This window comes from Thamnophis sirtalis, unplaced genomic scaffold (genome assembly GCF_051295495.1).
Source record: "Thamnophis sirtalis isolate CommonGarterSnake01/CBP01778 unplaced genomic scaffold, rThaSir2_p1.2 scaffold_7, whole genome shotgun sequence".
Classification (NCBI taxonomy): Eukaryota; Metazoa; Chordata; class Lepidosauria; order Squamata; family Natricidae; genus Thamnophis; species Thamnophis sirtalis.
This window is the reverse complement of record NW_028261387.1, coordinates 66977395-67001926: the sequence shown is the minus strand read 5'-3', so window position 1 is coordinate 67001926 and position 24532 is coordinate 66977395. Positions and strand designations below refer to the sequence as shown.

General features: G+C 36.7%; 1 protein-coding gene across 4 annotated transcripts in view; it reads left to right on the top strand.

Annotated features, from left to right (window-relative positions):
* The window catches only part of DLGAP4 (DLG associated protein 4), a 399144-nt gene that overhangs the window by 342717 nt on the left and 31895 nt on the right, over positions 1-24532 (top strand). The window contains exon 1 of one of the 4 annotated variants that reach the window (XM_014053172.2): positions 70-185. The exons of 1 other annotated variant lie outside the window; for it this stretch is intronic. In XM_014053172.2, coding sequence (XP_013908647.2) covers positions 173-185 — 13 coding nt within the window. In that variant the 5' untranslated portion in view covers positions 70-172. Of the gene's footprint in view, positions 1-69; positions 186-230; positions 608-16534; positions 16593-24532 lie in introns of those variants that run through there. 2 more of the 4 variants (XM_014053171.2, XM_014053170.2) reach the window with 2 other exon arrangements.

Genomic DNA, 24532 nt, shown 5'->3' with positions numbered 1-24532 from the left:
GCTCCGCTTTCCGCACGACGTTTGCACCGCCAGCGGCCCCGCTCGCTCCCCTTCTGCCGCTGTCGCCGGGCGCGGCCCGGGGAGGTGGGCGTGGCCAGCCCTGGGCTTTAACAACCCCGATGCTCCTCCCATTGAAAGTACATAACGGGCAGCGGATGGGCTGGCTGAGTGAATGAGGGAGGAGGGTGAGTCTATATACGCTGCCGAAGTCTGTTGTGTATCGCGGCATTTTTTTTCTCTTACTTTGTATCTTTTTTTCAGCCCCGGTCAGATCGTCGTTCTCGGCAGCCGTAGCTGCCCGCTCCTTTGCCCTCGCCACGGTCTGAAGCGCCACGGGGGCAGGCCCGGCTCTGCCTCCCGCCCGTCCTCCGCCCCATTCTTCCTTCCTCGACCGGGACCCGTTTGTTGTTTTCTCAATGGGCAGAGTGGAATCCGGCTTTGCTCTCCTACCGTAGCGCCATTCCTCTCTTCGCCTCTCCCAAGGCGAAAAGAAGGCCGGTTTCTTTCGTGTTCTCTCTCTCTCTCTTTTTACCCCTTTTTCTCTTTCTAGTCTCCCCCATCCTCTTTGTGTCTCCCATGGCTTTGTGTCTGGAACTATTTAAACAATGTGAGTGTACAGAATTTTGTGGGTTTTTCCTCCCTTTGTGGCATGTAAAAAAAAAAAGAAGGATTTGGCTGCGCAAGCAACCGTGCATTGCTCAAGGTTGTGCTTTTAGTTAAATTATATGTATCCTCTTTTTTTCCCCTCCAGTGTTTCCAGCTGTCATTTCAGTGCTTTTCTGTGCGTGCGCAGATATAATACGCTAGCTGTGGCTTTTTAAGTACCAAAGAGAATTCCCCATTTCCTGTTGGAAGTGAATGGCTTTCGGATATAAAGCTGCCAGGGAATGTGGGTGGGTGGGCGGGCGTGGTAGGTAACTCGCCTTATGTAGGGAAAGGGCTCTTTTTCCGACTGCTCCCCCCCCCACTCCTTCCTGCCGATTCCTTTGCACTTTCAGCTAAATCCTGAGCTTGGGCTTCGATGGGGGCGAGAGCGGGCATAGAAGTCTTGTCTTCCTCGGTGCATGGCTCTGTGCTTGAATGAGAATGTTGACTCCGATATATTTAGCCTACTATTGGCATTCTGGATCATGGCAGGATGTGATATCATTTCCCTATATTTATGCTGTGCCATACTGAACATCAGTTTTGTGTGTGCATTTGTCTCTGCTTTGAGTGATGGAAATGACACAGATTGGGGGCTAACCGGCTTAGATTTGCCTTGGTAAGGCAACTGCTAGGATTCTGATGAAAGCTGTAAAGTTTCAGCGCTGACATTTAATTTCTCTTGCCCCAAAATGCAGATATCATTATTATGAAAAAGTGCCCTCTTGGGGATTATTACTGAAGGTTATCAGAAAAAAAGGTGAAAGATAGTTTTTCAACCTTGCATTTTACTTAAAGCTATGAAATAGCATAGTGGTACAAGACTATAACTTTTTTAGTGGAAGTGAACAAGATTGCATTTGAGAGATTCATCCTTAAAAGTATTAATACTAAGCAACTGAAAAATATTAGATCCTGGAAAAAAGGTATTGTCTAAGTGCAAAATAATATAGTTCTCTTATCAATTTGACCACGATGCTGCCTTTGAGCCTTTTGCTTAGTCTATTAAGTGTTGATTAGTAAATAACTAGTAGCATTATATTTATGAGTATTTGGAGATTTATTACATTAGATGTGAATAAACTACTCACTGCTTTCACCCACCAAACTATTTAGTTTTAAAATATTGCTTTCCGCTTCTTGCTTCATTGCCAGATATTATTCTTCATGAATAATTCTCTAAGGAAGTAAATGATCCTTATACAAAGCTGCTTTTTGGCATCTCTATTCAGCTTAGAATGAGATAAAAATGCCTAAGGCTGTTTATTCATGTATCTCATGAACTGGACTCCACTCACTGAAAACTAGGATTGTAATACATTTGTTAGATTTTTATGGTGTCACCTTTATTTCTGTTTGATTTGTTTAAAATCTCTGATCTTGATTTCCTTCAGGCATTGAAGGAAACATGATCTTCCAATTAGCCATTTTTAAAAGTTATTTTCATCTCAAAGGTTTCTGTATGTGAACTCTAGTTCTTGACAACTACAATTGAAGAAGTGGTAATGATCTGCTGTGTTTATAAGGGAAATAAGTTTGAAGTTCTGCATCCTTTGAACAAAATGAGCCTTTAATTGGCCAGAATCCTATGTTGCTTAGCAAAGGTAGCTGGGCTACCTTTTCCTCATGAGAAGTTTACTAGCGGGGACAAATTGCTGTATGGTGAAATGGGCCTTTGGGGAGTAAAACTATCCTGCAAGGAGTAATTTTAGAATGTGGTACAAACAAAACAAAAATTTTAAGGAATGAAATGAAGAATGAAAAAAATGTCATTCTAAAGAGGAAGAAACCAGGCAGCGAGATTGAATTCACAAATAATTCTGAAGACATGATCATTCTAGATAATGAATGCATATCCAAGTAAGCTGATATAAAAGTCTCTTGTATTACAAGTGTGGCCAGGCAAAAAATTTAAGTGTTCCTATGTAATGAAAAATTCCAGTTGGCCTAAGAACATCAACAGAAGGGTGATACTTGTTTATGGGAGCGATCCGTGTTCTCCAGTTCTGCCCCATTTATTCTGTCTTTATATGTCTACATCTGAAATCTGAATTGAAAATGATCTTATTTACAGACTGATCTTATTTACTAAGAAATGCTAGACTGCAAGCTAGATGCATACCCTGTGAATTTGCAAATTCAGTTTTTATGTTCAAAACACAGAAATGCTAAATATTAAGTTTTGGAAATATTGGGTTTTTAAAATAGTTGCCAAAGTTCAGGTATTTGGTAGAAATAATATCCATATTAATAGAACTGAAGCTAAATGTAGTATTTAACTAAATGCAAAGCCAAGTAAATTCTAACTTGGTCAAATTTGATGATAATTTAGCATTCCAAAAGCTGTTCATGATAGGTCTCCTGGGTTTTGCCCTAAATAATCTTGGGGATAACAACACACATCTTTCCAAAAGTTCAGAATATTTGACAGTACTTACAGTAAGTCAAACTTGAGATTCAGTGCCTGGTATTTTTCAGTACTTTCTAATTGCTGTTTGTGCATTTAAACTAATGATGTGTTTCTTTCTCTGCCTGAGTTGTGTTTGGTCAACTTGGAGAAGTGGATATGATTATGTTGTAAATTATACTATATATGGCTCTCTTGAGAAAAGCAAGCAGTAAGGATATTTTTCTCCTGAAGATAGAGAATATTTCAAGAAACAAAAGAATATTTAAATTGATGTCTTTATTAATGTCAGTGTCATTACTGACATGTTTTGGAATGGTAATCCCTGCATTATTAAACTTTTCTTTTAGACATGTGGTTGGGAATAATAGCTGCTTGACATTTTTTTAGAAAGCATCTAGTTGAGAAAGCTAATATATGAGAAATTAGAAGACACAAGAATGTAAAATCCATGAATACCACATCTTTTGCTGTTTATGTATAGCTTGGTACTTCTGTATTTCTTTTTACTGACTTTCTTTAAGATGTTTCATGTTTCCCATTCTATTAAAATGTAAAACTAAAAATAGGTTCTTGGTATGTAAACAAATTCCTCCAGTTCTAGAAGGATCTTCATGTGTGTAAAGCAAATTGTAACTATAACACAAGAGACAGGTAGTTCTATTAATAAGTGAAGTGATGGGTAACATTTTTCATTCTAAATGATTTTCTGTATTTCCCAACATTCATCAATCTATATGCAAACATTAATTTTATTTATCATATGGCTTAGAGTACATGGATAACAGTAATAAAAAGGAGCACATAATACTATGGTACACATATGATGGAAATATGTAGTCAGTCTTGTAAGGTATGAGAAATTCAAGAAGTTATATATAAATTATAGGTTACATTTTGAAATACATTGGTTCATGATAATTGAATAAGTGTACTGTATATTAATATCTAGGGGTACAATGGCTCAATAGTTAAAAGCAATGAGCTTATTGACAGCTGTCATACGATGGGATGAGATGCCGTTACTTGCCGCAACTCCAGCCCATCTAGCAGTTTGAAAGTATGCAAATGCAAGTAGACAAATAGGTACCACTTCAGTGGGTAAGTAACAGATATCCATGAGCCTTGGGGTATGCTGGCCACCTGACCACCAATTCATCTTCAGAAAATGTGGCGCTCTCAGCTAAGAACTGAGATGAGCATCACCCACTAAAGTTGGACATGATGGACATGGGAAACCTTTATCTTTTATATTAATATCTAGGCCTAGAAACTAATAGCAATAGCAGTAGACTTATATACCGCTTCATAGGCCTTTCAGGCCTCTCTAAGCGGTTTACAGAGAGTCAGCATATTGCCCCCAACAATCTGGGTCCTCATTTTACCCACCTCGGAAGGATGGAAGGCTGAGTCAACCCTGAGCCGGTGAGATTTGAACCGCTGACCTGCTGATCTAGCAGTAGCCTGCAGTGCTGCTTTTTAACCACTGCGCCACCTTGGCTCTAATAGGGGAAACATGATATGTGGTCTATCATATTTGAAAATGAAAAACATTTTTGAATTAATGTCTACCTAAATAATGAAGAAAGATGTCTATTTATTTACCAGGGCTAATATTCTCATCCAGTCTTTCTCAACCTTTCTGCCCTAAAGGATCCTGCATTAAAAAAGGGGGGGATCCAAATCTTCATAATACCCACAATCCCAATTTTACAGCATTCACAGTAACAGCAAAATAGGCCAGCAATTGAACTGTGACATATAGAAGTTTTGCTACTGCAAAAGTGTTAGCATTGTGCACAAAGCTTTTTAAAAAAAATCTTTTTTCCCCAATTGCAGTCTCTTGCTTTTGGTTCAAATATCACCTCGCAATTTTTTTAGACAGCTTTAAAGAAGCTCCCATTACAATCACAAACATAATAAGAATAATAATGGGCTATTTTAAAGAACTATTTTAGGAATTTAAAGTACATAAAGTCTATCTGTTCTCTAAAACATAATGCAAGCATTAGCTTTTTTATGAAATGATGAATAGACAAGTCTTTAGAAAGTCTAATTTCTTTTTCCTTTGGAGAAAAGTGAACCTGTGCCAAGATCTGTTGCCTCTTCAGAATAGTAAACAAGCTTAACTGTATATCTTAGCCATTGCTGCTTATTGATCTGAACAGAGAGCCTCTCTCAAAGCACTTCAATTTCATGATTCACACACCTGTTCTGTTGTCCTCCTGTATAGAATGAAACAGGAGAGTCAATTTTAAGATAAACTCTCTTATTTTGTTCTTATTGAGAGATCTGTTAATTGTCATTTTAGAAACGCAATGGAATATTTAACATGGGACCTAGTTTTGGCAAAAGAAGTGATTGAGGTAATCTAGTTCAGAATCCGAAGTGATACAACCTGATTTACCACATGATTGAATTTGCCTTTCTGTTGCCAGAAAAATAGAATGCTGTTTATGGAACAGAAAGATGACTAAGAAGGGTGTAATGGTGTGTGGGAATGACCTTGGAGACAGGAGGGGAAGATGCTGCTTAGAAAATGATTAGATAGGAGGGGGCATAGCTTGTAACTGCAGAACAAGCAAAGAAACTCAGAAAGGTACTTGGATAACTTAGAATCTAAATATAAAGGAACTTAAGATTGTTTTTTTTCCTGAAAAGAAGAGTGAATAAAGATAGATGGCAAAAGCACAGATGTATTTCATTTAGATTAACTGCATCAAACCTTTTCTGCTAGTTATTAAAATGAGCCTTCTGTCCAGAACTTTTGACAGTGTTGATATTATATAAAATCTGCACCTAACTAAGATTTATTCTTGATGATTTCATGGACACATGCACATACAGAAGTATGTAATGATACAGAAGTGATTTGCCATTAACTATAGCTATTAGATGTTCAAGAAAAATATTAAGTACCATTAATTTCTTTTTGTTTAAGTGTATTCTTAAGTAACATTTGTGAATGTGCCAATTAACAAGACTGGGAATTTTCCCTGACCCATTAATCATGCATTTTAATAAATAATGGCACATTGTCCCTGATGAGTGGCATATTTAATGAATTTTAGTTCTTCCTAAATGATAGAATAGTTTTTATTAGAGGAACAGCAAATTCCTTTAATGTAAAATTATTTATATATTTAGCATATGGCGATGGTATAATTAGCCAGGAGTTTACAGAGAAAAACAATAGCTATTGTTTAACTTTCCAGATTTATTATTAATTTGAGATATTCTTGTCACTCAACTAAAGAGCATTTCAGTAGGCCTGTTGCATAGAATTGGGTAGTAAAGCATTTTATAACTTAATGGATTCTGCCATCTCTATTACGGGATATTTTAGAGGGGGATAGAATTGTGGTCAATAGAAATTTATCAAACTCATGTCTTGTGTCATTAAATAAAAAGAAATAAGCAATCACATTACTGTTCACTCTTCTCTATTATGTAAAAGAGAAAAAAGTTTCTGGTAGCCATCAGCCTGGCCCTTGCAGTGCACAGAGTGAGATGGTTAGCATGGGTGGTATGGAAGAGGCATTGTTGACAATTCTTTGGCTGTTCCACTCAGTTGGAAAGTAAAAAATTATGTTCAGCATATCCTGCCCTGCACATCCTCCTCTCTAGCTAGTCTACTGTCCTCCGGTAAAGTGGGAAGAATATTGTTTCCTTACTACTAATGAAATAAAATTCAATTATAAGTCTCTAGGAGAAATGGAGGAGGGAGGTCCTATTATCTTGACCTTCACCTTGGATATTAAAATATATTGGACTGAACAGGTTTTATTTTATGGCTCTGAAGAAGTAGGTGGCACTTATCCTGCCAGATTGTATAGTAGTTATATTTCATCCATCCCACTCTTCATCCACAATAAATAATTCAGGGTCTATAAGGAACTAGGAAGAATATGCCAGATGAATTTCTTTTCTCCTGAAAATTAGTTTTCAAGTTTGTTTCAACTCTGCTGGAGTTCTGCAGTAATGGACTTTGATTTGTGAAGTCTTGCTGTGTTTTTTGCTGTAAAGTTGAAGGATGAATTGTTCAACTTGTGTTAACCTGAATATTTTGCCCTATTTTTCATATTAAAACATGCATAGAAGTATATAATTACATTACTTATATTTTGGGGGCTAACCATAGAAGTTTCTTATACATAACTGAGAGAAAGCAAAACAAACAAACATGAGGAACACATTGTTTTTTTATAAACTGGGGAACTCTGACTCCTTGTTTCCTCTTTCCAATCAGTCTGCAGGAAAGTAAAGTTAGCCGTTTTGTAGTATAGGAAAACAATCAAAATGAAAAAGTCTCCTCACTGCTCATGTTCTTTGTAAAGCATCCCTTCAACTGCTTTGTACAGATTTAATTTGTATATTAGTACTGAATTGATGTTCTTATTTGAACTCAGTAGACTGGAAGCTGCGTCACTGCTCCTGTCTGTATGCTATGGAATAAGATGAAATGTACCAACATCACATGAGATTAATGTGTGCATGCCATTGCTGTGGGAGGAGTTTTCATATTAACTCTAGCCGTGAATCTGGGACTTAGCTGTGTTACTAGCAGACAAGGAATACAGCAGGGCTGCCACAATTCCTGCCTATCAAGGGCATTGTATCTACTTAAAATATCAGAAACTTGCAATGAGCACCATGACGAGCTGACATCTGATGATAGAGCAACTGTATTTATGAAGTGAGTCAGGTGCTGGATCTGTACCAGCAAAATCTCTCCAGAGGTAGGAGAGAGCAATCATTGAGATAATCCATGTAACTCCAGACAGCCACTCTTCATGAGTAGACCATGAATATGTGTACTTGGGAGCTATTGAATTGAGTGACTGAAAATCCAGAATACCTTCAAACTCACACCCAAAGCACAATATTTTAAGGACATAAGGCCTTAAGGCAGTGTTTTTCAACCACTAGTGTGCCGTGACATAGTGTAAGGTGTGCCGTGGGAAAAACACCTTATATATAGACAATATAGGCACAGAGTTAAAAAAATTTAACATTTTCTAATGGTGGTGTGCCTCGTGATTTTTTTCATGAAAAAAGTGTGCCTTTGCACAAAAAAGGTTGAAAAACACTGCCTTAAGGAACGAGTCTCATTTCTTAATAACATTTTGGATTATTTTTTAACTGTAGTGGAAAGATTAAGGACTTTTTAATCAGCAAGGTTGCACAGTATGCATTGGGTGAGTTGTCTTGCTGGAGAAAGTTGGTTTAACTATGATTTTAAAAGCTTTAGAAACGTTTATTTATTTATATTTATTTATTTATTTATCTATTTATTTATTTATTTATTTTAGAAAGTTAACAGATTAAGGGTCAGATGATTTGGAATATACCATTGAATTATTTAGAGGAAATATTCCACTGAAAATGCTGATTGCTTAGGTTTTTGGATTTTTTAAAAGGGAAACATGACAATGGGACCTTGAAAATTTGACACTTTAAACTAGAGGACAATTCAACCATTTGGTTAATTAAAGAAAAAGACTGGAGCAACAATCTTTAATAAAGGTTTTTGAATACTGGTCTTAAAAATTACTTAATGTAATAGTCAGAGCCTGTGTCAACGAAGTTACAGAAGAAGATCAAATTATAATGGATAATTTTGAAATTAATTTGAAGGTGAACTTAAATGTGTCAACTAATGATAAATGTATAGAGAAAGATGTATTAGATACACCTATGAAGCCAATAAATGTTTCACTCCCTAAAAGAGAAACACAATTATTAAATTAGAAAAGTTACTTGGATAACTTTTTCTTACTAGATCAAAGAGGTCTGTTAAACTAAGTGTATTGTAATGGAGGTAAGAGAGCAAGAATAAGCAAAGCATTATGGTATGAACCATTAAAAAAGAGTGGGCTGGGTCTTCCAAATGTTAGAAATAATTGGGTACCTAATCAATTAAAAGTGGTCCCAGATATTATAGCATTAACTACAGAGTTAATATGGAGGGATATAGAGTTGAAAGAATTAAAGAAAATAGGTGATTGTATAGAAACATATTGCTTTTAAAAGGATATTTAAAAAATTGCTAGGAGGATTCAAAATTTCTTTTTAAAAAATTTGATACAATTATGGAATAAATGGAGATGCCAGTTAATGCCAGGAATTTCTCCTTTAATACCGGTGGTGGAAATGGAGAAATTCCCTAAGATTGAATTGAAAGAATGGATTAGTAAACTAAAAGAAAATTAGATATATAAATGGGAAGACTGGAAGAGCAAGATAAAGAATATAACACAAGTAAAGAACGTTTTATCAGATATTAAATTAAATTGGTTGAATTTAATACAATTAGAGAAATGGATAAAAGTGGAAGAAAAATTCAAGGAGAAAGATAGTTAACAAAATTTGAAATGATTATAAAAGAATGTGAGGTAAAGGAAGAATTGAGAAAATATATACAATATTAACTGAATTAGAAGAGCGGGCAAAAGGTTTAAAATTAATTTGGGAATCAGATTTAGGAGAAATAAATGATAATGATTGGAAAAATATTTGGAATAGAAGAGTATATAAGAATGTATAAGTTAGAGTTAAGAAAAATTGATATAAAGTGATATGGAGGTGGTACCTAAAACCACGTAAATTAAATCCTGTAGATGGTAAATATACAAATATTTGTTGGAGGTGCAAGAAAGAGTTTGGAACATATAAACATATGTGGTGGGATTGTGATAGTGCACAAAAAATATGGGACATGGTGTTTAGAGAAATTAGAGTACTTTTGAATGTAAATTTAGATTGCATTACTGTTGCTAGGGAAAAACAGGATATAAATGAAACAAAAAAGGAATTGATTGTAAATTTGATAATGGCAGCTAAATTAGTGATGGCTAAATATTGGGGATGAAATTGGGATATTCAAAAAAAAATAAATGGTTTAATGAAATTTGGCAATAAATAATAAATTTAACAACAGAAATTAAATTTTAAAAAGGGATGATTAAAGCAAACAATTATAATGAAATATAGAGGAATTTTATAAAAACTGTCATTGGAAGGCAAAAGGAATAAACCTATTAAGGAATATATATTGTTTTGGAGGGATAAGGGCACAATTGGAATATATTGTATATCTTTTAGTAGTTATAAAAGAAGAAATATAAGAGAAAAAGTGGTCTTTGGGGAGGCTGTGCACTGTAATATTTGTATTTTTTCCTTTTTTGTATTTAGATTTATATGTACTATGTTTGTATTATTTGTATTTAAAATAAAAAAATATTTTTTTAAAAAAATGATCTGTTAAACTTTTGAAAGATTCTTGGATTAAAAAAACCAAAACCATAAACAACTTCCTATATATACTATATATTATATATACTACTATACTATATATACTATATTTGAATGGGTTAAAGCTAAGGGTCTTAAGATTTTAGGTAAGGAATACAAGGGTGACTTATTCAAACAAGATTATTCTTCTTCTTGTGCCATATCCATCATTGGATGCTGGCAATCATGTTGCTCATCCTATTTTTATCAACAGCCGCATGAAAAAGTGCTGCTGAGTTTTGGCCAAACCAAGATTTTGTCGAACAAGATTAAACTAGAAAATTAATGTCTGGTTTTCCTTATTGGACTTTTGCCGATAAGGAACAATGATGAGGCTTTTGGATTTTAAGTTTTAGTTCAGAGATGAATTTGAGATGAAGAGAGTTTATGTTATGCTTACTGATAAGCTACTAAAATTGTTTTTATTTGTTGGGATGATAGGCAAAGTAATTTCTTTTTTCCTTTATCTCTTTTTGTCTTATATGTTTTTCCTTTTTGTATTTTTTTTCTATATTTGTAGATTGCTTTAGTTTTTATTCTATTTGTAATTCCTAACAACATTATTTGGGGAAAACATAGAAGCTAAGTGCTTAAATATAGTAGAAATGGTTAAAGTTTTTGGAGCAGGGCAAAGTTTTCTAAATATATAATGTCCTTCTACAAAGTAAAAACATTCAAAACTTAAGTACTGAACATATTGCAGGGCATTAAGCAGGTATATTAGATTATGCAAGGGATTAGGAAATGATCTGAGTAAGATTAGTATCTTGGAAGTTCAGGTGTGTTTACTATTTCATGAATTCTTAAATCCATTTGGAGGTAGTAGTAACACAACCATGATTTGTTGTATCCCTTATAAATAAACTCAATTTTGCAGATGATATATTTAATTTTCCCTTTGCATAATACAAGTCTTGGGTTTTCACTATAAGACAATAATCATGTTTTAATATATTTGCATAATTTTTGTATTAGATTCAAAATACCATCACACATTTAAAAACCATTGGATGGTTGTATATGAGTGTTTTGCTGCCATTTAGGAATTTATGTTTTGGGATTTTTAAGACTAGATAGCAGGAAGGTAACTTGCTAGAGTGCAAATGAACGCTGCAACTGTGCATTTGCTCTTCTGAAGTTAAATCAGCAGGGCTTGTTTTGAATTAGTTACGTATAGAGATGTACTACAAGGAGTCAAATAGTGTAATTTTCAATGAGCAAAGGAAGATGTAGTGAAAGATGTAGTGAAAGATGGGTCCTTCGCAATAATGGATTGCATTTAGGCAATTAGAGCTGGAACAGGTCTGAAGAAGGAATTCTGCATTACTGAAGAACATCGATTCCACAACAGCACTACATTACTGAAGCCATGCCAGGATGTTTGCTTGGTTTTCTGTGCCAGAGATCATTCCTTATTTGCAAAAATATCTGTCACAGCTTCTGCTCTTGACCCAGCCCATGTACAATTTGCATTCTGGCTCAGTTAAAACTGATCTATTATGAATGGGTTACAAACCCACTTGAATCCCTGTAAAAAGGAAATGTCAATATGCAGTCCTCCCAATTCTGCTTAGAAGCAGATATCTGTGTCCACAGTAGTAGTGATGGACATTTCTTCCAGTCTCTGTGAGGAACAGTATAATGTGTTCATATGATTGAAATATAAAAGCATTTGATTCTAAACCAAAGAGAAAACATTCCAATTCTGTTCTTCTATGATCTAGAGCAGGGATGTTAAGCCTGCGGACAAGATGCATTACACACTGGCCACCCTCAGTTTAGCAAAGGGGAGAAAGTTGCGATATGTCGCGTGATGACAATGTGTCGTAGTGAGTTTGACACCCCTGATCTAGAGTACTGTACTGACCTTGCTCTGGTCACAGGTGGTATTCAGCAGGTTCTGACCAGTTCTGGAGAACCAGTAGCAGAAATTTTGAATAGTTCAGAGAACCGGTAAATGCCACCTCTGACTAGCCCCATCCCCATCTATTCTCTGCCTCCTGAATCCCAGCTGATCAGGAGGGAATGGGGATTTTACAGTATCCTTCCCCTGCCATACCCACCAGACTATGTCCACCAAGTAATTCCACGCCTACAGAAGTAAACCCACCACCCCCAAGCCATTTGATTTGAGTTGGGAGGCTAAATAAATAACACTGATAATGGAAAATAATGTTCTCAATTTTTAGACACGTTGAAGGAGATTTGAGGGAAAAGGACTGTTTCAATAAGAATGGCACTTCCATTCACTAGAATTTATTACTGAGGGCTGAAAATGGGGAAAAAACAGGATTGATTCACTGTTATTTTCAAAAATAGATCATTGAGCCTATTTAGCTCACTAATGCATGTCACAAAGAATAGTCATACAAACGTTCAGGATGAAAGACCAGGCAACAGTGAGACAAGCAGGTAATAACACTAAAGGCCTCTTTTAAACCATAGAGTCATTCTAACTTACAAGGTGCTTTGATCCAGGACTAATGATTTCAAGAGTCACTCTGATTATTGATTTCAATGTTCTTTCTCCCATTATAATACTTAATATAAATATTATGCCATTTTTCACAGCACAACACATTTGTGGAAGAAAACTGAATGAATGAATGAATGAATCATATGTATGAATTACTCTGCTTTGGGATAAAGGCTTTACTAAAATCTGGTGCACATTTCTATTTGATGTACAGTAGCTAGTGTAAAGAGAATACTATACAAATAATTATGATTAAGTATTTTATGTAAGCAAAATATGTTGCTCAATGTATTTGAGATATTAGGCCAATTGCTTGAGCACTGGTGAACAAGCAAACATGTTCATTTCTGCCTTTTGATTAATCTCCCTGTAAGGCAAATTTTTAGCTTATTACATGAACAGAAGAACTATACAATTTTAATTTCTTAAATTTCTGGTTTAGGCTTTGCTGCATGTATTAGTTGCTCATTCTATAAATACATTCAGATTTATAGAGATAGTAGTGTAGGAAGTTTTTCCACTTGTGGAAAGAAAGTGGCCTTTTCTCACAAATAAAATTGTACTTTGGATACTTTTTAACAAAGTTTATGGTGGTAAGAAAGTATTGCTTCTTATTGTACAATGCAGTTCAAAGTGCAGTTTTACTATGCATTAATATTGCATTATATGTTGCCAAAGTATAACAGAGGTGTACTACAGATTATATTTGGAAGTATTCATGCCAAAACCCTATAACGTTGTATAAAAAATACTAATTAGCAATAGCAATAGCAGTTAGACTTATATACCGCTTTATAGGGCTTTCAGCCCTCTCTAAGCGATTTACAGAGTCAGCATATTGCCCCCAACAATCTGGGTCCTCATTTTACCCACCTCAGAAGGATGGAAGGCTGAGTCAACCCTGAGCCGGTGAGATTTGAACTCAATTAGAACTTGAGTTTAGTTGACCTCAAAGAAATAATTGTACAGATTTTCAACAATAGCTAAAGCAAGGTTGTCCAACCTTTTGCTATATAAATAACAAAAATAATAATTAATATATATTTTATTACCTTGTGAGGAGGCTGCATATGGACTGCAGGCCATGGGTTGGTCATGCCTGATCCAAAATTTCATTAGTAGAAAGATCTGAAGGCCACAAGGATCAGAGTTATAAATAGAGTGGGTTTTCTTATAATACACAACCTTACTCTAACTGGTTTGTTTGTTTAATGAGATAAGAGTATGAATTTAATGAGATAAAATGTTATTAGCCATAGGGAAAAATAGAGAAAAACATTGATGGAGGATTTGCCCTTGCATCTTTAAATAAGAACTCTAAAATATATGCTTAGAACTGGATAGAACATTCCCAAGAAGTTCTTGGAAATATTTCTGTATAATCTCTAAAATCTAAACCTGTTACCATGAAAGCTGCTAGCTAAGAACCTGGTGCAACTGGTATTTTTCTTTTGGCTCTTCTTCTGATGACCACCTACAGAGATTAGGGCAAGTCAGTGCTTCTGATTGAAAAGAGTGGTTTAGAAGTCAGTGGGACATGAATGTACCATCTGTCTCCTGAAGTATGTTTCCTGAAATACTTTCAGAGAAGTAAACATCCCTAAAAGATGATAGGCTTCTAACCATGCACATATGCTGAAATCTCTGGCCAAAGAATTTTTTCTGGCTTTTGCTCTAGCTGTCCATTTTCAGAGTAATCCATATACAGTAGACCCCCTAAGCCACTCTGATTTCTTTAACTCATCAAAATTGCTTGTTCACATAAGGGATAAAGGTTTAGCATATTTGCACGAAGCAAGGTTTTCTTGGGCTTTAAATCCTAAATTTTTCATACTCTGTGAGATGTGTGTTGATTTTGCACTGCAGGATTTGCACTTCAAGAGTCAGGCAAACTCATGAATATATATATATATATATATATATATATATATATATATATATATATATATATATATATATATATATATATATATATATATATATATATATATATATATATATATATATATATATATATATATATATATTCATGAATATATATATTCACATTCATAAACTAATCAAGAATCACTGCATCATTAAAGCCATCAAGTTAAATTGAGCCAGCTAAGTTTTCCTTACATTAAAAGAATTTTGGTGCAGATAAGATTTTGTGATATCTTTAAAATAAATGTACTTAAATATCTTCTTGTATTTAGGAAGAATGCACATCAACAATCTTTTTTTCTTTTAAAAAGATAAAAGTGAGGGGCTTTTCATTACAAGTTCTGTTTTTCAGACATGTTCAGCGCGGCATTTATAAAATAACTCTACAGTAGTATAAACGGACAAAATGATTTAAGGCTGTAGTCTTAAGAACACTGACTGGGAAACAAGTCAACTGAATTATTTTCGAATGACAGTAATTACAAAAACTGTATTTAAACAGCTAGTCATTATGAGATGTTTTGGTAATCACACTGAACTGTGTCAGGTCCAAATATCTACTAATTGCAACTGTTATTTTTTTAAAAATTAAAAGTGAAAACATGTATTTCTCTAAACTATATGCTTTAGAAATAGGCCTGTCTTTCATATACTTTAATAAGAATGCAACAGCAACCTACCTTTTGCAGGCAGGTATCAACATAGCATTGGATATCTGCATAAGATAGTCCATTTAATTAAAAGATACTTATACCACCTTCCCTTTAGGGAAGATAAAACTTTGCCTTTCACCCTTCCTCCATTGTCTATGGAGATTCTCAATCCAATAAAGGGGAATGTTTGTAGCTCAGGGTTGAAATGAAGGCTCCTTGGTGCTCTCTGAACTTGTTTTCTTGCAGATGTTTCATTTCCCAAATGTTTGCAAGAGAAACAAGCTCGGAGAGCACCAAGAACCCTCAGATTCTCATCATCCTGATCATAGTTGTCGCAAAGCCACTTTTCCAAAGGCGACTGGACATTTTCAAATTAAAAAACAGGAAAGTCCAGTTGCCTTTTGAAAAGCACCTCTGGGGCCTTCCTCTGGTGGTTCTAGCTTTTTGTTCTGTGGCTATCCGATGAGCTCCAAGGAACAAAAGTGGCATCTTGGATGACCTAAGGCCAATGTCAGGCCCAACTTTCTTCAAAATACCAGCACCTATAACATAAAGATACCATAAATCACAAATGAGGCAACCACATTAATAGTTCAAGGTGACCCACACACTCGGTGGGATAATCCTGTCATTGCCACCATCTCCAAGAACTTAAGTCCAATGAGGCCAGAGAAATTGTCCTGTTTAGTGCCTCAGCAAAGAAAGGGGGGGGCAACCAGGGGGAGAGAGTTGGGTGTTGACCGTTCAGGGATTGGAATGGCTTCGTATCCGGCTCCAGAGGAGACCCAGCTCTTTCTACGAACAAATTAACTCCTCTCTGAAAGAGAAAAGGGATTTTCAGCAGGCCGCAAAGCAGCCCTACATAATAGCAGGGTTACGCCCCTTCTCTCTGCAGCGGAGGGAACCTGGCTTCCTGTCTTGCCGAGGAAAGTTTCTTTTTATATATATGTGGGAGCGATTCGCTCTTCAGCGTGGGGGGAAAGTGACTGTTTCCCTTCCCCCGGACACGCTCCTGCCCCGCCGAAGTGTTGCAGAGGAGGTGGGGCAGAGCAGCGCAAAGAAGCGCCGGCTGAGTGTGAGAATTCCTCGGGCGGCGACAGCCCCTGCGTGTGCGGAGGAGGAAAAGGCGTTGTGAGCATGCGGCTCTGGATGCCAGCGCCTTCCTCGCCCTCCTATGAGCGAGGCAGCGCTTGTGAGTCAGCCGGGTCCCAGCTGGGAGGGCGAAAGTTTGCTCCGAGCCTCTGGCGGTGCTTGCTCTGCCTCCTTTCTCCCCCCAACCTTCGCCGGCTGGGTGATTCTTTCCCCTCCCAAGCGGCTCAGCCGGATTCAGTTCTGGGGCTTATCTGGTACGAGGGCAAAAAGCAGGCAAGCAGACCGCGTGGCTGAAACTTGTGAGTAGACTTTCCAAGGGTTGCCGGGTAGTAGATGCTGCCTTTCTTGGCCGGGGCGGTTGTCACTTGGATGCCCTTAAAAGTAGCCATACAAGACTTATAGAGGGAGAACAATCGCGGAGCCGCCGCTGTCTTTTGCCTTGTCTTTTTTGTCTTCCGCCTCATCTTGGATCGGGGTCTTTGGGGGTTCGAGCAATTAATCGGGCGTCACCGAGGCTGGGGCCATTTAGGTGAAACTGAAATAACTCCATGAACTTGAGATGGACGCCACGTGAATCACAAGTTGTGACTTTGTAGGCTCTTCTTACTAAATTGGGATGTCGTTTTCAACTGTAAATGCGTTTCCGCCCCGAGGGAAGATGATGCTTTCCCCAGCTAGCCCTGTTCATCGGGTTACTATATCGGGACGGCCCCCAGATGGCAGTAAAGAGTTATTGCCCCTATAGAGCAGTAAAGATTCTAAGGTTCAAGGTTTTAATCTTTTGTAGAGTATGTGTTGTGGATCCATTAGTGATGATGCTTTCGTGTTTCATTATCATTTGAGAGTAGTGTTTGGTCTAGCACAAATGGAGTTAGAAACAGTATAAAATGTTTGAATTGAAAGGTTACGGCCTTGGCAAACAAAGTAAAACAGAATTGAGCATGATAATTTCAGTAATTACTTCTGTTATTCAAAAGTACTTGGGCAGTTTAGTTTCCTGCTTCGTCCAATAGGGACTAGTGACCTGTTCTGTGAATTGAGAGCATTGTGGCTGACTACAAGTTTGGAGTGTTTTTATGAGCAGATTTTTCATTCTGTCATTGCTGAGGCAATTTGACGAAAACTTTGTCTTACACAAGTTAATGATGTCTTGCTAAACTTATGTCCTTGTTATACATTTTATTTATTGGTTAGATTTATATCCTTTTCCTTTAGGAGCTCAAGGGAGGCTATATGGACCTCCCAGAATATCATCAGTGTTGTAAGAGAAATGGGACTAAAAGAGAGAAAGAGAGACTGGAACCTCCCAGTTTCGCAAGCTTCACCTCCATCAATATTGGTAGGACAAGCTTCTGTATATTAAACAGGGAGCAAACCCCATACTCACCAGCACTGAGGGTGTTACCAAGTTGGGTAATGAAACATCTGCAATCAAACAACCAAGCTTGGAGAACAACAAGGACTCCACAGTTCAATGTATTGTATATGTTATAATATACAGTATGTATTCTTTTATTGGAGAGAATGAGAGACTGGTCCAAAACTGAGCATCTGTGACTAAGGTGGACTTGAACTTGGGTCTCTACAGTGCAGCATGCTGATTCCGCATTATTATATGAAACTACACTATCGATGTAAATAAGCTTAGAAATTAAAAGGCACCCTTTTCTGTACTTAATTTAGCTCTGTGTCTCCATTTATGGTTCAGATAATCTAGTCAATTCGGCATTAAATAATCTTTCATCTTGTTGCTGTTTCTAATTTATGTCTTATCTAGGTTTGTGTTTTATATTAAATTCTTCTCTATCCCTGCATCACTCGTAAGTCATTGTACGATATTGGCTTAACTAGTTTCATGAACACATGTTGTGATTTATTTAGTAAATCATGTTTATTGCAGTGTGAGAACCCAGTCACAGTTATCTCCCACTATAATGTTAGTTACGGAATAAATATTTGTTAGCATATGTTGCATTTATAATGTTCCTTTGTTTGTCAGATACAGTATAAGTATGAAGCATTAAACTGTATCTCTTGATAACTATGCATTGAATGGCATTCCTATTATTTTGTACAGTCCCATCAGTGCATATGACAATTCATGGCATAGAATACGGGTGTGAAACTCATGGTGTCATGTTGCTGTCACATGACATTTCGTGATGTTTTTCCCCTTCGCGGAGCTGGAGTGGGCGTGGCCTGCATGTGATGCATCTAGCCCGTGGGCCACCAGTTTGACACCCCTGGCATAGAAGGACCATAATTGAAAACTATCAAAAATATCAGTCTAAAAACGAGTGTCAAAGAGAAGGATAGGAAAGTATGAAAGTATGAAGAAGCAATGTATGACTATCTCAGTTACATATATTAGAGGCTGAGTCACAAGGATTGTATCTTAATGTACCATATAATGGATAACATGATGAAGCTAAAGTTAACTAACGGGTTATCAACTTGTTCCATTCTTATAATAATGGGAAATCTTGAGTACAGAACCTCATTTTCTCAGTCCTAATGCTGGCAGATCTTACAATCCTGTTCTTTATAAGAAAGTAATTATATTCCCACCTTTTTAGATCAAGCTTTGAGAGATGATGCAAAGACAGAATAAGGCTGTGTTATGATGGGTGTGTTCCAACTGGTAGGCTGCTTTTAAGTAGCTTCTCAAAATTGCACATACAGAAACAACTTTCTTATGATCTGTCTTAGTCTGATTAGCTGTTGATTAAATGCAAGTGCATGGTTCATGAATAAGATAAAACACTAAAAGGACATAACTCTTGTCATTGCATAGAACAAACAAGGGGAATTAAGACTGTCACTTTTACATACTACCTGAATGCTCCCCACTGTGTCACCTTTCATACTATAAGATATTATCTCTGAGGTTATAGGCTATAACTCAAAAGCATTTCGCATATAGGGAGGCATTGTTCACTCTGGAATTTATTATAACCATAACCTTTTTCCTGCAGATGTTTCCAGTTAGGTTTGATGCTGCTGAAAATAGTCTGCTGTGTATTTTAAGTCAACTAACTTGCTTGCTAACTTTCAGCACAAAAGAAATATGGATGATAGATTTGCCATCCCCAAAGATTTCCTGAAAGATACAGGAAAGCAGACAATGTGAACAAAAGCAAGCAAGTAATCTCTTTTCAGGTGTATTGTATGTATACATAAGTGCGTAAACTCCTAAGACTAAATTTCCATTATAAATCAGTATTTTTACTTTAGATAAATCTAAATATAGTTAAGGGTTATGAAACTCATTACATTGAAATAATTGAGCTTATTAAATTGTACTTTCCTTCTGTCTCATTTGCCTCCCTAGTCCTAGGCAGGATCTAAAGCCTGCTTTTAATTGGTCATCTCTTGGACTGATTCAGACCTTTAACAGTAGCAATGGTTACCATAGAAACAGTTTGTGATGTCACTGTATGAGAAGGGAAAGTCTGATCCTGCAAATAGACTTTTACTTTTTTTTTTCATCCTTCTATTGCTGGACAGTGCAGAATTGAAGGGAATGTTATTTCATATCTGTCCTGTATTTCAGCTTGCAAAATGCTCATGTGGTTGACATAGATAAAAAGTAGAAAAATAATTAAAATAATAAAATCCTGAATATTTGAATTAACTTAAAGAGTTATGAATTGCTCTTTCAGGAGAAGGACATTTAAGGATAACTCTGTATGTACCTTAAATTGAACTAAATTTGACATTATGTTGAATTTTTGAAATATTTATGAAGCCATAACTTCTGGAATTTGCACTGGGAGAGAACCCTACACCTCATTCTTTGAGGAGAGTTGCAGTTTTCTAATTTTTACATACATACTATTTCTCTCTACATGTGTGTGTCTGTGTGTGTACACATGTATAGTGATAAAGTAACAAAGAAATTTAAAGTAAAGCTAAAAGTGCAAGAAAGGGGGGGGAGTTACAGAGAAGTAACTTCTGATTTCCTTTTCATCAGTTATAAGTACAATTATAAATTTATCTCTTATTTTAGAGTTACAACATAATTGTCTTCTTTCTAGAATCTACCCTATGTAACCATTGAAACCATAAATCCTAAAAAAAAATTCTGTTTTATGCAAAAAGCCTCCCAATCAATAATAAACATAGATATCACCACCCAGATGTCAGTTGAATTGCTATATAAATTAGTTTAATGATTAATTTTAATGATTAGTTTAATAGCTTAATAAAAAAACTCTTTGATTAATGAAGTCAATGTAGCCATTAAAATAAATAAATTAAAATTTGTCTTTTCTCTGATCAAAGGATGCAGCCATCTCAGCACATTTTGTCATTTTTACCAACTTTTGCATATTGCTGAATCTTTCCATCTTTGTGCATATTTAAATACTTATCTTCTGAAGATGTAAAAAAGCCTAAAACTAACTGAATTCTTTTTAAAATGCTATTGCTCATTTTATTGACACTGGGCTAATGTTTATTGTGAGTGACAATATCTGTCAGGCTGTCTTTCAATAGCAACATTTGATACATTATTGTCTTTGGCCTCCAAACAATACAGAAATATAGCAATTTCCATTCTCCACTTCTTCAAGGGCAGTAAGTGCAGTAAAAACATTTTTGCAATTTATTTTCTTTTAGTAATCCTCATGTATTAGTATCTTGGAATTTGTAATCGTTATATTTGCTCATATGATGAGCTGAACGCTTTGCCAAAACCTATATAAAGTGGAAAGATCATGTAATATGTAAAAACAGTTGCTTATGCAATTCTTCACTCTTGGCAAAACATAGAAGAGTAAAGCTGTATGAAAGTATGAGTTGCAATTAAGGTATTTCTGAGAATCCTGCTGTGCATTTAATGTTTTTCCAATTTGTTCTCTCTAGATATGTTGGATTTTAACTACCAGAATTCCTAGCCAACATGACCAGTGCTACAACTAAGGATGATAGAACTTGGTCTTAAGCACCAAAATGGGGAATGCTGATCTAACTCTTCCAATCCACATATAATAGATCAGGGATGTCAAACTGGCACTCACAGGCCAGATGCGTCATGCACAGGCCACACCCACTCTGACTCCACAAAGGCAAAAAACATCACGATATGCCATGTGACACGATCAAGTTTGACACCCATGTAGTAGATTCTGCAGCCCATGCTATATTTTTAACAACACATATAGGTCATAGAATTAGGGTAACCTTTCATAGGGTTCTCTAAATCAGGGTCACCAACCTCTCAGACCTCAGGGACCACTAAATTCATAATTTTAAATCCCTGGACCACTAATGTGATCTGCCTAATGACCGGCTGAGTGGGCATGACTAGGTGGTCATATGACTCGGTGGGCTTCGCTAGGCTCTATTCACCCCTCCCCTCCCAGCCACTCCTCGCCTGCTTGCCCGGGCTACTTAGGGCCCAACAAGAAGCAGTTGTTGGAGCTAAGCAACCACCACGAAAAAGAGTTGGCAAAACAACTGGCTCAGTTCATTGGATCTGACCGAGAAGGCAGAAGCATCTCACTGCGGACTACAAGCATAGGCTTTCCAAGCAAAGGGAAGATCTGTGGGAGTGCAAGGCCAGATACCGGCCCCTGGAGGCTCAACGGGCTGAAATGGTCAGCTTGTTCCAGTTCCAGATGCAGTCCCACTGCAACAAGGCCCTCCGGGTCTTTGCCACCAGCGGCACTTCCTCCAGCCTTCACCCAAAGGCCCGCACCAGGAGGCTGAAGCAGACCCTGAGTCGGAATTTCTGCTCCCCTCCACCCCCCACAAAAAGACCCCAAAGGGAGAGACTCTCTGTGCCAACACAAGCATTTATTGCATGTTTCCGGTCCGGGGGGCGTAGTTTAAGGACCCCTGATTTATTACAATATAAAAAACGCAAATAATTTTTCTGCGGACCACCAAAACTTTCTTACAGACCACCAGTTGATGACCACTGCTCTAAATAGCTGCTCTCCAGTGTCTGTGCAAATGGTTAGTGAAAAATAGATCCTTTAGCCAATATATAAACAACCTGTGCAATATACATGAAAGGTTCTGAGCTAAACAAAGAAAGTTGCCATTTTGATATCTTTTCCATCACTCCTCACTGAAATGAGATAGTATATACTTTGTATTGTAAGTATCAAATATCATGCACTCTCAGTGAAAGTTTGTGAGGCAATTGAGTCCACCTAAACTTAAAAGATGCAGCTGTTTTAGCAATAGCAAACAAAACTTGGGTTTGGCAGGTATTTGGTTGTGAAACAACCTTGGTAACAGTCTAGCAGGTACTATGATTGTAGGTCATAGCAATTTTATTTTGATGTGAACATTACTTTTTTCTGGTTATTCCAGTCCAACATGGGAAAACCCTGCAGTCTAATTGGTATAACATAGCTGAATATATAAAGAAATGGAAAAACTGCACTGCTTCATATCGGGTAAAAAGAGATTACTGGTAGAAATGACAAATTTATGTTGCTAATTCCTTGGGGGGGGGACCATTAAAGGAATCATTGGTATATATTACACCATATACCGTACTTTTCGGAGTATAAGACATACTTCCCCCCCATAAAAGAGGATGGAAATGTTGGTGCATCTTAATACACCGAATAGAGTCAATTTTGGCCTCTGTAAACCAACGCTCTGCATTTTTGCCAAAAACAGGGTTGTTTTTCACAAATGAGTGTGCAGAGAGTTTGGGAGGCTTGCAGAGTGCTCCTAGGGACTGGGAATGACAAAAACATGATGCGTGGAGGATTTGGGAGGCGAAAAATGGGCCTATTTTTCACAAAAATGGGGGCGTTTTTGCCGTCTCCAACCCTCAGGAGCATTCTGCAGGCCTCCCAAACACTCTGTATGCCCCATTTTTGGCCTCCCAAACCCTCCAGGAGTGCTGTTTTTGCTCTCTCCAGCCGCCAGGAGCACTCTGCAGGCCTCCCAAACCTTCTGCACGCCCTGTTTTTGTGAAAAATGGGACACACAGAGGGTTTGGAAGGTATGCAGAGTGCTCCTGGGGGCTGGGGAGGGCAATTTTTTTTTTTAGTTGTTTACCTCTTCGAAATCTTGATGCGTCTTATACTCCAGCGCATCTTATAATCCAAAAAATACGGTAACAATGGTTTTCCATAATATTTGAGATTTAGATAGCAACCCAAGTTTGATAATCAAACACTCTCTCGTTCTAAACTACTTTCTCCAGTTGCTTCTGCAAATGTGTTGGACTGCAACTTTTGTAACCCCCTGCAGTATATCCAATAGATGTGATGTTGGGGAAGGAAGGAGTAAGATAGTAAAGTTCACTAAATGTCATTCATAAGTGTCCTACATTGAAAAGAGCACTGTCCCCTTTAATGCAGAAAATATTTCTTCTTGCACTTATTTGTGAAACAAATTTATGGATCACAAGCTCTACCAGCTATTTCCCTAAACACATAACCCAACACAACATATATTTGTCACTGCTGTAACATATCAGTTACAAGTAAGTATTTGCTACAAGTAAGAAGCAGCATAGATCCTCAAATAAGTGTAAAGAATGTTGACAAGTAAGAAACACACACGTCATTAAAATGCAATATTTCTAGGGAATACCACACTGATTGTAAGAAAGCAGTAGTTAATTATTTTTATTTATTTATTAGATTTATATGCCACCTATCTCATCTAGAAGCAACTCTGGACATCTTATGAACATTAAAAACTGGTAAACATTAAAATGATAGAAAAATAAATTATGATAATTTACAATAGAAAGATGCTGGAGTCATCTCTTAATCTGATAAATCAATTAATAATAGATTTTGGATGCTAATATCTTGAGGCATATACTATTCAAAAGGCTTCACATACATAATTCATCCTCTTTGCATCTTTCACAAAAAGATGTAAAAGATCATGCTGCTCCAAATAAGTTTAGCTGCTGAATTTTCAAATGGGTTTGGGGAAATATACATATGATAGCTAACCTGCACCTGGCTTCTTGTGTTACATTCACCCCAGTTTTGCCTATAATACTAGCATCTTCCTGTAATCTCTCATCCAAATACTAATCAGGCCTGATTTTGC